Consider the following 16,923-nt stretch of genomic DNA (forward strand, 5'->3'; position numbering starts at 1 on the left):
AAACAGTGGAATTTCAAGTTAGAAAAGAGGAAAAAAATGATTGTCAAAAACAGGCAAATATTAAGGATGTATATTAAATCTCCTGTAATGCATACAAAAATTACTAAAAGTGAGAATTTCACTATTTATTATCACTTGATACACACTTACTAATGTACCTTTGGCAATCAAGTATTTAGATGAAGTGTTCTACTGCCAACAACAAAAATATGAAAATTATGACATTAATGCTTGTACAGTTGATCAAAGTAGTTGAGAGGCAACTTATTAGAACAAGGCTTACTGTCACCTAAGAAAAAAAGGTAACTAATTATTCACAGAAGATATGCCAAGTACAATTAAGTACCAAATGTCAAAGATTCTAGCCCATATAGAATCTATAAATAGATTGTAAAAAATAAAAATAAAAAAATCACATATTACCAGGAAAGAGATCCCTGCACAAAGAATGCGATGTAAACAAAGCTGGCAACAATGAAATGTCTCCATTGCATAAAGTGATTAACTAAATGGTAATTTCAAAAGGAAAAATAACCAAAATTCACACTTTCTAGTATTTTTCAGTTTAGCTGGTTGGTTCTGTTCATCCTTTGAATGGAGACGTGGCACAATCTCTTCCACTTCACTTCTAATATCCCTTCAGATTTTGCCTCGAGAAAACAGAACTCAAGATGTCCCCCTTAACAAGAAATAGCTCGTACATGTTACAATGCACTTTTATCTCCACAAGGTTAGAAGCAAGAAGGTTCTCACTGAAAGAGGGAAGCAATGCTGCTGTAAACTGAACAGCTACTTGATTTGTTTTGAACTTGAAGCACCAAGATATCTGGTTTCATTTTTCAAATGAAGAATGTCTCCAATTCTTTCTATTCTGTTGTAAACATAAAACCTTGCATCATAGGAAACTTTTTTTTCTTATCTTACAGTTGTGTCCATGACTAGAGAGCATTTAGCCATCAGCCTTAGCACAAAATACATTTCCTATTATATTCTTTTTTTTTTTTTTTTTACCAACTTTTATTAACTTCACCTAATTTGAATAAATCTTAATAAAATTTTGTTACAAAGTTGGAAGCAATATACTTAAGATGCAAATCAGGACTTAAATATTATAATAATACTTATTAAAAACAAAACTGAATGCAAATTTATTTGCCAAAACGTGCATAAATGTACATAAATATGCATGAAAACATCATGAATGCAACACTGCAATACAATTCACAGCTTAACGAGAGACCAAAAATTAGCAGAATCTTGTTTCCGGTTCAAAAAAATGAATGAATCTCTGCAATGTTCAGCCCATTAATCACAATTTCTGTAATACATACAGAATACCAAGATTATCAACAGTCACGTACACTTTGAAATCAGGGGACACATGTATTGACTTAAGGTTAGTTCCATTTGTGTAGAACGTTTGCAAGGATTCTCCAGTAGTTACATTCCACCACTGTAAAATATAACAATACGCTTTCAGTTAGTTAAAGTACAGTTAGAATAAATCATATAAAAAGGCCTAGCGTGGCTAGCCCAATTGACTGCTCTCCTCATAGAGATAGAACTAAGGGAGTAAAATACAAGCAATATTAAATAGAAAAGGTTTAGCAAAAGACTAATTATTAAAGATATAAGACTTTCAGATGAAAAGAAACTTCAAAAAGACTGAAGCTGTTGAATTTAAGGAACACATACAAAACAGTAAATTCAGGCACTGCTCTTTATACCATCATGAAATACAATCAATAGAATTAAACTGTAGCATACTTTTTTTTTTTGTATTATGTACTTTTATACAACCAAATTAATACAGAAAACTCACTGCCATACAACATAAATGAAACTATAGCTAAACTGAAAAAAAAAAAAAAAAAAAAAAAAAAAACCCACATACTTCACTAGAATCACAAACAGATTAGTCATTTATATAGATTAACCTTTTTCAGTTATGTCAGCAGGACAGACTTTTTTCCACTTAGCCTGTACATCCTTTTTTGTTGTTGTTGTTTAGATTATACATAAGCAGTAGTAACAAAGAACAACCTTCTACCAACACTTTATTCCACACCTGTAGAATTGTTTCACATTTCTTATACTGCTCTCAGAACTGGAGACCACAATGAACCAAAATCAGTCCAGCAAAAACCTTTTACTTGTTCCACTAAGAAGTCTACCCTCTATTTTTCCAATATTTGAGTGCAGTACAAAAATATTGAAACAGATTACCTTTAACTTTGATTACCTTTGACAAAAGCAGCTGACATTACTGTTGTTTTTTTTTTTTAACTTACTCATATCATGAAGTATGTAACAATAGTAGTTGTGTGCATAATTCAGTTTTGTAACTACACAGCCATGTTTTGATTAAAAACACCTTTCCCAAAGTGTTCATTATTTAATGAATCATTTGCTTAAAGGTATGTTCTATGCAGCATAATCAAACTCTGCTCAATTTTCTGAGCAGAGTTAACTCCTGAAATATTTCAGACTTTCATTGATTAGGATCTCCCTTTAAGAGGTTTGTATGGGTGTGTTTGCATGCACATCATATTCATCCACCTGTAGATTTTGAAAAAAAAAAAAAAAAAAAAAAAGAAGCAGTAATACAGGACTTTGAGAAGACATGGTGACAGAATCTGTTCTCAGTGACTGGAAAATGGCATTTGCCATTCCAGTTTCCAAAAAAGAGAAAGGACAATCCTGGGAAATACAGACCAGTAATCTTCACTGCAGTCCCTGGGAATATTATGTAACAAGTTTTCAGGAAGTCATTCCACGGCATGTGAATGACAAGATAGCAGTGATTAACAACCAGCATGGATTTACCAACAAATTTACCAACAATGATTTTACCAACAAATCATGCCAAACCGCCTAGTTGACTTTTATGACATTAATGGTGGCCCTGTAAACACCACGGCAAGAGCAGTGGATGTGATTTACCTTAACTATAGTCAAGCCTTCATTATGGTGTCCCGTAATATCTTACAGTCTAACTGGAGAGATAAACACTGGGTGGGTGGAATATTTTGTAGCTAACAAACTGGGTGGACTGCTAGATTCAAAAAGCAGCAATTTAGTCATTGTGTATTGAGCTCCCTGACTATATAGTGTTGAGCACTCTATGTTTAGCCTGGAGAAGGCTAACTGCCATCTTCAAGTAGTTAGTAATGACAGTGCCAGACTCCTCTCAGAGCCCAGAGAGCTGCCTGTTTCAGCTGGGGGGGGCATTCGACGACTAAGAACCGTCACAATGCCATACTTTGTAACCACAAGACAAAACAGGAAGGAAATTACTAACAGGATGCATGCCTTGTTCTTTCATAAGAAATGAATGTCAGAAAAGGTTTTCGATGCGAAATTAGAAAATTCAGTGGTCTGGTAGCACAACCAATGGTCATCCACTGACCAACAATCAACTACCCTTCAGCACTTTGTGAGTTGAGAACTTCACAAATGGTCATCCATCCATCCATCCATCCTACCCCTCCTCAGTCTCTTAGCTGTTGGAACATGTGTACACACACACACAACACTTCAACTAAGGTGTTAGCTACTGCATGAGGGGAAAAAATAAAACTCATAAGAAATTTAAAATTATGACCCAATAATAATTTTAATAATAATAATTTTAATAATTTTAATAATAAACCCAATTCACAGACTTAAAGACAGACCACTGCTTTTCCTGTCTAGTACAAGTCTGAACAATGAAAGACTAATGAAAAGACAGAGTTCCTCAGTTCCAACATACCCTTTTCCAATAGTTACCTAAACATCTTTCAAGACAGAATTATTCCCACTTGCAACTCCTTCTGAATTTTTATTTATGAAAAAAAAAAAAAAAACCCTCAGTTATCTTAAAAAAATGAAGCATTTTTGAAAGAATATATTGCTGCTGAAATTGAGTGGTTATTAAAGCAAACAGAAATGACTAAGATCCTTAATACTAAAAATGTTAGCGAAGGGCTTTACTAGTAAAACTCTCAAGTTTCCAATTGTTTCTTGAACTCTGTGAACAATAGCACATGCGGAGTTCAAAAACCAACTCCATCCTAGACGTCTGAAGAATTCTTAAGACATAATCAGGGGGCTTTCAGATTGGAGAGGAAAAGTGAAATTGCCAGACAATCAGAAAAATGAGGCAGTCTTGTTTTAAGTAAAATGTGTAAGGTTTGTTTCTTTTAAGCATGTAAGATTTGTGTTTTCCTTCAGAATTATCAGTGCATTGCTTTTTAATTAGGTATGTTAGAATATTTTATTATTTCAGGGCTTACCTTAAGATAGCCTCCAGATGACACAAGCATCTTACTGTCAGGAGAAAATGAGAGGTCAGTTACCCAGCCACCGTGTGTTGGTTCTCCTTCATCTACAGTAACTAGGGAGCAGAAGTGAAGTAATCCACCTGTTAAAATGTCCCAAATCTAAGAGAGAAAAAAGGTTATGTATACAAATCAAGTTAGTAAAAAAAAATCTCCAGTAAGGAAAGCTGAAATGTGTGTTCCCATTTTATTATTTTTTAGATAATCATTCTATTTGAAGTGACAGCCTAATCACCCAAAATGGGCTCTCTTCTTCCCACTGTGCAATATACGCAAAATTTAATCATACATGCAATTCACAGTAGAATTGCCAGTAAATCATGTGAATCATAGTTCCTCAGCATTCATGGAACATAAACCTATGCTTACAAACTACTGTCTCCCTGAAACATGCAAAATATCTTTGCTATTTTCAACTTTCTGATATTCACTACAATTTTAATTAATTAGACATGCAGAACACAAACTATTAGAATTCTTTAATATGTGAACTATCAATTGAATTATAAAATAAACAAGGTAACAGCAGTACCCTTATATCTCCTTTGTCATCCCCAGTGGCTAGTAATTTGTTATTAGGAGAGAAAGTACAGCACCGCACACAGGCTTCATGACCTTTCAGCTCATGAAGAACACATGAACTTTCAAAGTTCCATATCTGAATTAAAAAGAAGAGTAAAAACAATAATTTTAAAAACAATTATGACTTTATCCACTTTTTGGATAAAAGGCTTAGTGTTCAAATGTACAAAGTATTTTATATATCTATATATATACAGATACATAAATATATATATATATATATAGGCATATATGCATGTTTACTTATGTATGGATTATACCATAGTCTGTTTCTTTTTATTAATCACACAAGAATGCATTTGCTACAAATTACAGAACCAAGTGTGAACATATTTTCCTTGGAATATGTTCTTTAATGCAACTGATTCATTTATAAGGAAGTTCACAGAATTGTCCCTAGAAAAAGGATTCATCAGTCAATTCAAAACTATATTTAAAAAAGCTAACGGGACACTTTAAAAAGCTAATGGGGTAGCCCCACAACATTTAACATTTCACAACTTTTTGAGCCTAGATTCTGAACAGAAATGGTACCAGCAACTATGGACAACGCTTTCTCTAAAAGTTTCAGAAATTTTCTTATTTTGTATTTCCAAATTAGATCAGCAGGCTATTAATAGAAAAATCAATAGAGAAAAGTAAAAGAAATGTTCTGCACAGACTTGTACATTAAATGTGTATTTTACTTGTATACAGGTCACCAAGACAGTCTCAAATTATACCCAGATCAATTCTGAATGTCTGTAACAGCATTAGAAACATCTTCACACATATAGGAAACTTAACACTAGAAATACAACAGGATAACAAATAATCACCTGTTACCTCATAATAAAAGATAAAGCAGAAATTTCAGGCCAAACAAAAACAAACGTGTTTGGTTTTGTATACAAAGCAACCAACCTTTGCAGTTTTGTCAGCAGAAGTAGATGAAAACTTACTACCATCAGGTGAAACAGCACAGGAAAGAACAGCACCTCCATGGCAAGCAAAATCTTTTTCTGTCTTTCCAGTGATGATATTCCAAACCTACAAAATACAGAAGTACCCTATTTTTTCATTACAACACTAAAAAAAATTAAAAACATGCACCTTACAGGACAATACATAGGAGATAAAGCTCAGCTTTTACTAAAATGTAACAATATAAATCTTACTAGAAATAGAAAACATTTTTGTCTTATGTCTCTGTAGCTTTCATTTTAAGATCAATACAATGTAATATAATATATAATAAATATAATAAAGATACAATTAAAAGATAGCAAAATGTATTACAATTTGTCAATAAACAGTCTTTTACTTACCTTAACTGTTCCATCAAATGACCAAGAAAGAAGTTTTGAATTTTCCAGAAGTCTAAAGTCCTTGATAGCTTCCTTGTGCCCTCTTAGAAACACACATTCATTCAACTGCCAATTCCATACCTAATTATAAAGACGGAATACTTTAAAAAATATATAACAAAAATAACTGAAGAATGCATTAGCTGATTTATTTTTAACTCGCAAGAAATACAAAAGGTTTTTATGGAGGTGGCAACTTATTAAAAGGTAAGATATTGAAGAGGCATGCTGTAATACTTAATAATCAACCTATGGGATAATTTGCTTTAATATATTGATATTGAAAAGTATGAAAGAAAACTGTTTCCCTGTAATATACACAGAAACTGATTTTTTGAAGTGAACGTGATGCTTAATTGCTTGGCAGCCAAAAGGGTCAATTGTATCCTGGGGTACATCGAGCACAGCATAGCTAGCTGATCAAGGGAAGTGTCTGTCTACTCTGCACTGGTGCGGCCTCACCTCAAGTACTGAGTGCAGTTTTATGCACCACAATATAAGGGCATAAAAGTATTAGAGAGCATCCAAAAGAGGGCTATAAGGATAGTGAAGAGTCTAAAGGGCACGATGCATGAGGAGCAGCGGAGGTCCCTTGGTTTGTTCAGCCCAAAGCAGAGCAGGCTGAGGGGAGGCCTCATGGCAGCCTGCAGCTCCCTCACGAGGGGAGCGGAGGGGCAGGCGCTGAGCTCTGCTCTCTGGGGACAGTGACAGGACCCGAGGGAACGGCATGGAGCTGGGACAGGGGAGGGTCAGGCTGTGGGTTAAGGCAAGGTTCTGCACCCAGAGGGTGGTCAGGCACTGGGACAAGCCTGACCACTAGACAAACGGTCTGATTTCTGTGTGGTCCTGTGTGGAGCCAAGAGTTGGTTCTCAATGATCCTTGCGGGTCCCTTCCAACTTGGAATATACTGTGATTTTATCACTCTATAAAAGCTTAGTGGTAATTAAAAAAAAAAAAAAAGGCAAACCCATCATTTTCTAGACACCCCAAAAGTTTTCAGCTTTCAACCTCTGATTACTGCAATAAATACATTTATGTTATCTTGAAGACCTCATACTTTTCTATACCTGATTTAAATTTCTTTTGTATTTTTAAAATGTATTTTTAATGCAATATCACTTCCATTTGTTTTGATAGCAAAATGACATTCCTATTTTTAATTCAACTATTCAGTGAAAATTGAAGAAGTGTCATTTTATCTTACAGAAGCTATTAAACCTCAATTTGATTTAAATAGCGATTATTTAATTGCTTTTCAAATTAATAGGCTTTCTGCATCAAAGAAAGAACAGTAACCAAACATGTTCAGATGAACAACTGGTGCACTGTCCACTAGGGGGAGCTGAGGACCTAAGCAAAAAAGCACCCACATCAGAAGGGTGATAAACTGGCAACTAGGTACTACCTTAACTTGTAGTGAGTGCCATAGCAAAGGCAGTCAAGCTAGCCTCAGATCCACAAGTTCTGTGTGGTCAGAGCAAAACAAAAACCGAAGTAAGACATAGCATAGTCTATATGTACCTTAGCAAGTAGGTAGAAGTTGAAATAGATTGCTGAGCAAAACAGTACTCGAGGACCAGCATCCATGGGGATTTTAGAGGTTTTATTTCAAACTAACTCAAGTTTGGTTGTATTAACTGAATGTCCATACATGGCTGGAGCACGCACACTTTAGTTCACTTTAAGAATCCTGTCTGCATACCTGCAACTGTTCTGCAAGTGCAAACTAAAGCACTAAGTATAAATGACCAGGAGATTCACTTCAAAAGTACAACCCTGATACGAGCTCTAATACTAGTTTAGTAGCTAGGTTTAGTTTATTAATTTGAGCCTACATTAGTGCAGTCATTCTATGCCTAGATAGTATCTGTACTCAGCACCAGCCCACTCAGAGATAGGTCTTTTAATCCTATTCCCTTACACAATATAGGCGAGCCCACTGACAGACCTACTATACTTAGCCAATTCTGGGTTGCATCCCAAACCCTTCACTTATATAATCTGAACTGTTACCATGTTCAAAAATTACTCTTTCTTTTCACCCAACTGACAGGAGCTAGTTCTATCATCCACAGTATTAAAAACAGAACTGTGCTATACTCATTAGTCTGTAGGGTATAAATAGAGGGTACAATTTCTAGAGCCCCTTGCCTCTGCCTGGTACTCTAACTTGCTGCTTCCTGTTTCTGGTCATCCAGAGAAAAAACACAGTAACTTTTTATTTTTAATTCCTTGGCAACAAATAAATTACTCACTATAGCACCACTTGCAAATTGCAAAAGCTGGAAAGCATCAATTAAAACAACAACAGAACCAAGAGTACCAACTTACCCTAACGCAACATAAAGATGCTCCATTCAAAATGCACAGAATCAAAATGGTTCCACACACAGAATACAGTAGACATTGACCAAGTTTACATTAGGTGTAGTAGAAAAGATCATTTTAAATGAGTTTTTGTGTACAATATAGTCTTTTAAAATATCTTCCAAACCTGTATGACTGCATCATGAGCACTTGAAATCAGAGTCTGACAATCAGAGGTAAATCGACAATGCTGCACGGATGTCCTGTAGGCCTCCCGGCATTTCAGAACTTTCCCATCCAACAACTGCAATACCTTTATAATGAAGAATGCAGTAATCTATTTACTTTACATAGTTTATGGAAAGGAAGAGAAGAACTTGCAAATTCTTTTTAATTAATAAAGAGACTGTAAATACATCATTCTCAGTCAACAAGAAAATTGCATTAGCTCAGTACTTGGTAAAAATAAATGCAGAGCTACATTATTAGTATTACCTCAAACTATTGGCATTTCAGCATCATTCAAATGTAAAAACTTTAAAGTACTATACTAAAGAATATGACTGTAGTCATTAAAATGACATTCGTTTAAATAAAAGTATTTTTCCTATTGTTTTAAATAATGTTTACAATATAATACCTTTACTGTTCCATTCTCCTGTCCAACTGCTGCAAATTTTAGATCTTCACTTAAGCAACAGCAGCAAATAAGGGATTCCTGAGGTTCTGTCTGCATAATAATGTTGTCTGTATTTCCATTAATGAGCTGCAAGACAGGAAGTTAATTAAATTAATAAAATATTTTAAAATTTAAACTAAAATTACAATAGAGAGCTAAGAATGGTAAGAGAATAGTTTGTCAGTTTCTAAAATCTGAATTATCTGTATCAGTTACTTTCATAAATCAACTTCTTTAAAGGTCTGTGTAACCATCTCCATACTGTAACATCTCCATACTGACCAAGCTCCCTGAATGGAAGAAGTTTGCAAAAAGAAAAACACCTTAGAAGGCTTTTAAAAGTTTGAGTACAGAAAACAGTAACTCAACATGTTATTCCTAGATTTCAAAAGCCATATAAGAAGCTCTGAGCTCAAAGCTACTTGCCAGCCAGATTTTCCAATTCATGCCAAATGGAGCAGAAGCATGACTTAAAACTTATTAGCGTATACAGTGCACTAGATTTCAACTCAGTGTTGACCTCAAATTAGTTCTCCAGGGCAAAAAAAAAAAAACTCTTTAGAATACAATGATTTACAAAACAAACAAACAAAAAGATTAAAAAGAATCCACTGATATGATGTATTTAAAAACAACCATACAGTACATCAAAAGGTGACTAGGGATTACTAATTTACTAGTTACAAAAGGTAAAACATTACAGCTACGAGAAAAACTACCTCCACAGATTGTGATAGTAGAGATTTACTATGGTATTACAGTACACACGTTTAACTGCAATTTGTCTTTTTGGTCAATTTTTCTTCTTGCACAAAGGTTAAAAATCTATTCTCTTGCTACAATAAAATCTTCCCTCTTGACTGCACCTCTCCAGGATGTCACAATAGGGCAGCAAATCTAAGCACCAACTTTCTCATGGAAAAGAAAGATATAATAGAAATATAGACACACACCTTAGGTCTACTAAGACCTACTAATTTAGATGACAGATTACACCATTAAAGAGTAGTCTTACGTATTTTATAATTCAGGAAAATTGAAAGAATTCACTATCCTACACCCATTCACATGTGAGGAGTAATTCAACTCCATTCATTGTGTTTTTTCTCTTCTCTGTGGTTGATACAGCTTCTTTTCTCACACATTTGAAATGTTCACATAAATTTTAATTTCAGCATTTACTGCTTCCTCTTGGCTCAAAAATATATTTATTGTCAAGGTTCTGATAGAGATACTTCAGTTATTTCTATATCCATACTACCTATTATTCAAATATCATCAATATTCTACTCAAAGTTTCTTTTTTTTTTTTTTTTTTTTTTTTTTTTTTAAGCATGATTTTTAGGTAGAGTAAGAACTAGCTAATTTGCTGACAGGACAGACAAAAGACAACAGACAGAAAATAGGAAGAGAAAAAGGAGGAAATCCCAAGGAACTCTAGGATTAGAAATAAAGATGATGGTCATGCTGATTAGCCAGGATTACATAGCTTACATGCTTGTCTCTGGACAAACTAGAAAAAAGGACATGACCCTACACAAAGATTATCTGCACCATGTCCTGCAGGGCAGCAGAATCTATTCCAGCTCTCACCTACCTACATATCCAGCAATAAGAATGCACTGATTTCACAGGCCAGAACAAAGGTTTTATCCTAGGCAGCTGCTGCTTTAGGCTAAATAACTGAAATAGCTACCTCATAGCCAAAGGTATGGCATTGCCCATTTTATGGCTTCACACACAATCAGTTTACATAAGCAGCACTCTGCAACAAATACGGAATTGTTTTATGCTTTTGAACACTTGTAATCGAGTAAAAAAAAAATAATAACCTGAGTGAATAAGAAAAGAATAACCTGATTGCCTTCAATTTGAAGAAAATCCTATCAACTGGCATTATTTAATAAATGAGAGGATCATGCTAAAAACAAACAAAACCAACAAAAAAAGATGTCTGTGCTTTTGCTATCACAGAATGGCAAAAATATGTTGAAAATTGGTGTATTATTACTTGGCACGTAGGGCGGCGGGGAGGAGGTCTCACAGTAAAAATAGTATATACACTATTAATGGTTTTGTTTAGAACACAAAAGGCTCTATGCTTTCCTAAGGCTATGGGCTGACCTGGGCTTATATGTATCATTTCCCCAGTTTGCGATTATTACTTCATCAGTAGGTTTGATGCATTAGGTACTTGTGTTGTGTAACACCTTGTCTATGTGTACTGTACACTGTGCACATTGCTGTGCATGCCTAAGCACACTTCCAGGCCTCACAACATCCCCAGTCTTGAAGAGAAAACAGTTTTGTTCCTCCACATCGAGCTTCAGTTCCTACATCGGTGTGGAAGCTCCCCTTAATCTTCAGTTTTTGCTTACTAAACTAGGCAGAGTTCCTAGAAATAAAAATGTTACCATACATTAAGTCAACTACTACAGATTCAACTGTTCAAAGCAATGAACAAGCAGTTATTTCAGTTCTTCCTCTGTATCCTACTGAGATTTGCAGGTAACATTCAAATGTAACAATGCATTAAGAAATAAAGCTTACTTGTATATGCTTCTGATTGTAAATTGCTAAAATCATTACTTCACCGTTGTGAAATACAGCATCTAGTTCACTTTTTAGCTCAGCATCAGAAGACTTGCACACCTTGTTTGTTTCCCAAATCTGTTGAAGAACACATTAGTTTTATTTCATTTGTTTTATTAGTTTTGTTAAAGGACGAGATATAAAACTTGCTGAGTACCTATAAACTTAAGTCATATAAACATACAAGTAACATTAACTGTCAAACAGTGAGAGTTATCCTCCTTCTGTATTTATTTACTAGGGGAGGTTGGGCAATTACTATAGCAATTCCAATGGATGAAACAGAACTACTTTTTTTCCCAAGGCTGACCAGCAGACTCCTTGGTATTTGGTATCATTAAGTCCACAATTTTCTATTTCAAAGAGTGTTAAAATTCAATTACAAAAAACATCAAGTACCAATTTCTATACTTCAATTGCTTTCAAAATGTTAAGAATGTTAAGTGTTAACTTGGAAAGAAGGAAACATTACTTTGGTAAGCTACAGTTCTACTTACACAGCTTTTAATGAGGCATTACAACTACAGGAATTTGTTCTAAATGTTAACACACAAATATATCTAATAATGAAAGGAACATTGAAAGGAACATCAACTTTGTAAGCTTACAAAAGAACCCTCATAACAGTTCACAATTTTTTATTTAGATAAAATCTAAAACAAAATAGGTTACAATTACTCTTGAACAGCCATTGGATTTAGATATGCAAAAAAAAAAAAGGAAGCTCATTTTACTGTATATATAGATAACTTTATAATAAATATTTACATTTATATTATATAAACATTTACCCATATATAATACCAAATAAGTGTTTGTATTATATATATGATTTTATAACAACAATTTTATACACACATACACAAAATGACATTTAAAAAAAAGTGATCTTACTCGTATTGTCTGGTCATCAGAGGATGTCAGAAACAGAGATCCATCTGGGGAAAATGTCACACAGTGAACCCAGCTCATGTGTCCCCTGCAATCTGCTACTTTTGATAAGGATTTAATATTCCATAACTACAACAAAAATATGAAAGAAGAACTTAAGTGGATTTAGATTGTATATTCAGGGAAAATAGTGCAAAATCTAGAAGTATACTTAATTACTATTTTTTCTAGTATTTTCTTACTTAACACTGAAATCAGACATGTAATGAGAACTGTGCCTGTTTATCATATTTTGATGGTCAGAGCAATGGAATCAGCAACCTCTTTGACTACTATAAGAGATGAGGTGGGGGAAAAATAAAGAAATAGAAAGAACAACACATATCAAATATCACTCATTATAAAAACGCATATTGTTCAGATCAAGTAGGTTGCAAAAACAAAACAAAAACAAAACACAACAAAGAGCCAGAAAACCCTGATACTTGTACAGGCTTAGTTAGCCATGCTAGTCAAAGTTATTTCAGCTGTTGTATTCCTCTTTAGTGAACTGCCACATCCTATAACAGCATATAGGAGGAGAGGAGCATGTTTTGTTTGCTTGTGTTGAATTAAGCAACGGGAAGGTATACACTCCGCAGAGTGGTAACAGTAACTTTAAATACATACAGTAGCCTGGTGGTTTTATATACAACTAAGATGAATGTATAGCTTTCAAGTATTATTTCCTAATTTACCTTTTATACTTTAGAAGCAAACAAAAATTATAACAATGAAGGACGTTGAAAGCCTGTTAAAAGAGCTGATTTGTTTGAACTCTGCATACAGAGTTAAAACGCATACAAATACAGACACGTGTATCATTTTACATTACTGCAAAAAAAAAAAAAAATCAAATCACTTACCTCAACAGAACAATGAGACAAAGCAACTGCTACTAACTCATCACCAGCACAGAAGTCACAATATTGGATTGTACTGTGATGACTTACAATGACTTGCGTTAACAAATCACTTGTTTTAACATCAAAAAGCTGTGAACACATAATTGCAATATTTAGCACATAGATGAAATTACTTCACTACAAACAGTTTATATACCCAACAGCATACAACTTCTAATCTAAAATGTATTTCTCTCAGTCAATGTTTGTCACCCACATATTTTTACTTAACACACACTTAAAGCCATGCAACTTATGTCTGAAACATCTAGGTGGCCTATAATATAATCTTTATTCATAGTTTTGAACTAGATAGCAGTATACTACCTCTAGAAAATTATTAACATGAGATACTTACCAAGAGTTTATTTTTGGCAACGGCCAAAATCATGTCACTATTTCTGGACCAAGAGCAACATTTTACTAAGACCTCCACATCATCTTGCTCATCTGCATTTTGGAAGAGATCTTTTATCTCAATAGTTTTCAGTTCATTTGCTGAGCGTGCTTCCCAAAGCTTCAAGAAAAAAAAAATATAGAAAATACATGATATCTCTTTTTACTGCTGAGGATAAAAAATACAACAGGGAAGAGCTATCTCCCAATCACTTATAGGGAGGAAAATGAGGAAGACACACACACACACAAAAACCACCACCACCAAAAAAAAAAAAAAAAAAAAAGAAGAGAACAGAAAGGAACACCAAAACAACCCTCTGCTTTTTCCACTACCCCAATCAACAAATGGCATTAAATATTCATATGCCTAGATGGCCGTCTCAACCTCTACTCGGCAAAAGAATAAAAGCAAAAATAACATTTGCTCTGCAACTCTATTTAATAAAACTCACTCACAATGAGAAATCTGGTATACATCTAGTTTTGTACCCTAATTTCACAGAGACACCTGCCAATGAACTAGAGCTTCAGCTCAAGTACTGTGTGCAGTTCTGGACACCACAGTACAAAAAGGACATTAAACTGTTGGAGAGGGTCCAGAGGAGGGCGACAAAGATGGTGAAGGGCCTAGAGGGGAAGACGTATGAGGAGCGGCTGAGGGCACTGGGCCTGTTCAGCCTGGAGAAGAGGAGGCTGAGGGGGGACCTCATCGCGGTCTACAACTTCCTTGCAAGGGGGAGTGGAAAGGCAGGTGACCTATTCTCTGTAAACACCAATGATAGGACCCACGGGAATGGTGTTAAGCTGAGACAGGGGAAGTTTAGGGCGGACATCAGGAAGAGGTTCTTCACCAAGGTGGTTGCACACTGGAACAGGTTCCCCAGGGATGTAGTCACTGCACCAAGGCTGTCTGAATTTAAAAAGCGATTGGACTGTGCATTTAGTAACATGGTCTAAACTTTTGGATAGACCTGGGCGGTGCCAGGAGTTGGACTTGATGATCTTTATGGGTCCCTTCCAACTCGGGATATTCTACGATTCTATGATGTCTGTATCCTCCACCACAACTTTCCTTCTGAATGACAACAGCTACTGCAACCCTTCTTTCCCAACTTCTTTTTAGCAACTCTACAGATATTTAATGTTTTAAGAACTGCAGTTCTGGAATAGCATAGATCTGTTGCAGCCAAAGGCAGTAAAAACAAATCTTACATTCTAAGAAAAAACAAAACAAAACCCTCTCAAATTATTTTCTGGTGCACACATGGGAAAACAGCGCACAAATTACATTTAATACTTCTGTTTACTGATGGTTCATTTTCAGAGATGACAGATGTTTCAACTAAAATTAAAAAGATTTACATATGTATATATATATACACATCAACATTTTTTGTTTAAGTAAGTTTTGAAACACCCTCCACCCATTTTCTTAGCCACGTACATTTTTTCAAAAAAAAAAAAATGGTGTAAAGTAAAGAATTCAAAATGAAGCTAGGTAGAATTTGTTTTAAGCAGTAGACAACGAACTTTTTTTCTGGTAATGGACAAGCCTTTTCAAAGTTTAGCATTAAAAATAGTAGCAATACTCAACTGTTTCAGAGTTTAATTCATTAAAAGCTAATTATGCAAATGCAGAACTTTCTTATGCATATTTTGCATTTTATGAAAAACAAATCAAACCAAGCAGTTGATTTAACAAATATGCTGTGTACCTTTACTGTTCCATCTGTTGAGCAGCTGGCAACATATTCATCATTTGGCGAAAATCTACAGTGATTGACAGAATTTACATGACCAAACATCGTATTTCTACAATACTTTCCCTTCAGATCCCAAAGCTGCATAAGAAATAAACATATAAATATCATTATATTTGTGAACTATTCCAAGATAAATTTGAAAAGAGAAATTTCTGTTCAAAGAGAAATTTCTTTACTGAAATGATTGTGTGGCACTAGAATAGGCTGCCCAGGGAAGTGGTCGAGTCACCATCCTGGAGGTCTTCAAGGAACATGTAGACTACATGTAGTAGCGTGGTTCAGTGGTATGTCAGTACTAGGTTAAAGGTTGGAACAGATGATCTTAGAAGCTTTTTCCATCCTGAATGATTCTATGATTCACACAGTTCACATTCTTAAAGTGCACTGGCAACCAAATCCTCAACAATTTTTTCTTAGTTTTACCTTTTACCTTTTTTCTTAGTTTTACTTTTGCTCACAGACTTTACGCTATGCCTGAGGCTCCCCCACAATTTATTTCCGTTTGCTAGCTTGCATGAAAATTATTCACATCAGTATTATATAGACTATTTTGTACAGTGAGGATAAGGCCCTTATCAAACAAAGTTACTGAAATTTTCTTCAGACTGAAGAATAAACTTTGTCTTGCCTTTCTTTCCAATTTCAAAGTTCAGAATTACGTAGCTTATATACAATAACTAAAATGAAATCTCTCAAGTTATTCTTGGATTACTGCAACCTTATTAATAAAGACAGAAGAACATTCCACGTGTTTAGGGCACGTGCACACAGACTGTTTTCCAAGCCTACAGCCCACACTTTCTTTCTGTTTCCAAATTTCTTGCCCTTCTCCTATATAAAAGCAATACACTTGACTGCTCAAGTGATAGTTCAAAGCAAGAACAATTATCTGGACGGTGTTCTCTGAAAACAATCAGGTCTCTTCCACTATTATTTTACTACTCTGTTCTATTATTGTGCATATTTCAGTTCTGTCATTCATTCCCCATGAAAACTGTTGAACTGTCTAAAACTTCAGCCACGTTTACAGCCTGAGAGTAGTCATTTTAAACAGGTTTGTTCTAAATCTGTTTGGTCCAAGATGTAAGTTTCTGACA

The 16,923-nt window shown here is 34.7% G+C and overlaps 1 protein-coding gene across 1 annotated transcript in view; it reads right to left on the reverse strand.

The window, feature by feature from the left end:
* Positions 1-993: 993 nt before the first annotated feature.
* The window catches only part of APAF1 (apoptotic peptidase activating factor 1), a 33,586-nt gene continuing 17,656 nt past the window's right edge, over positions 994-16,923 (reverse strand). The window contains exons 17-28 of the mRNA XM_032201275.1: positions 15,779-15,904; positions 14,023-14,181; positions 13,626-13,754; positions 12,724-12,849; positions 11,788-11,907; positions 9,199-9,324; positions 8,746-8,871; positions 6,212-6,331; positions 5,808-5,933; positions 4,855-4,980; positions 4,278-4,424; positions 994-1,453 (exon numbers count right to left, since the gene is read on the reverse strand). Of these exons, the coding sequence (XP_032057166.1) occupies positions 1,310-1,453; positions 4,278-4,424; positions 4,855-4,980; positions 5,808-5,933; positions 6,212-6,331; positions 8,746-8,871; positions 9,199-9,324; positions 11,788-11,907; positions 12,724-12,849; positions 13,626-13,754; positions 14,023-14,181; positions 15,779-15,904 (1,575 nt within the window). The 3' untranslated portion in view covers positions 994-1,309. The remainder of the gene's footprint in view (positions 1,454-4,277; positions 4,425-4,854; positions 4,981-5,807; positions 5,934-6,211; positions 6,332-8,745; positions 8,872-9,198; positions 9,325-11,787; positions 11,908-12,723; positions 12,850-13,625; positions 13,755-14,022; positions 14,182-15,778; positions 15,905-16,923) is intronic.

Source organism: Aythya fuligula, chromosome 1 (assembly GCF_009819795.1).
Source record: "Aythya fuligula isolate bAytFul2 chromosome 1, bAytFul2.pri, whole genome shotgun sequence".
In the NCBI taxonomy this organism is placed as follows: Eukaryota; Metazoa; Chordata; class Aves; order Anseriformes; family Anatidae; genus Aythya; species Aythya fuligula.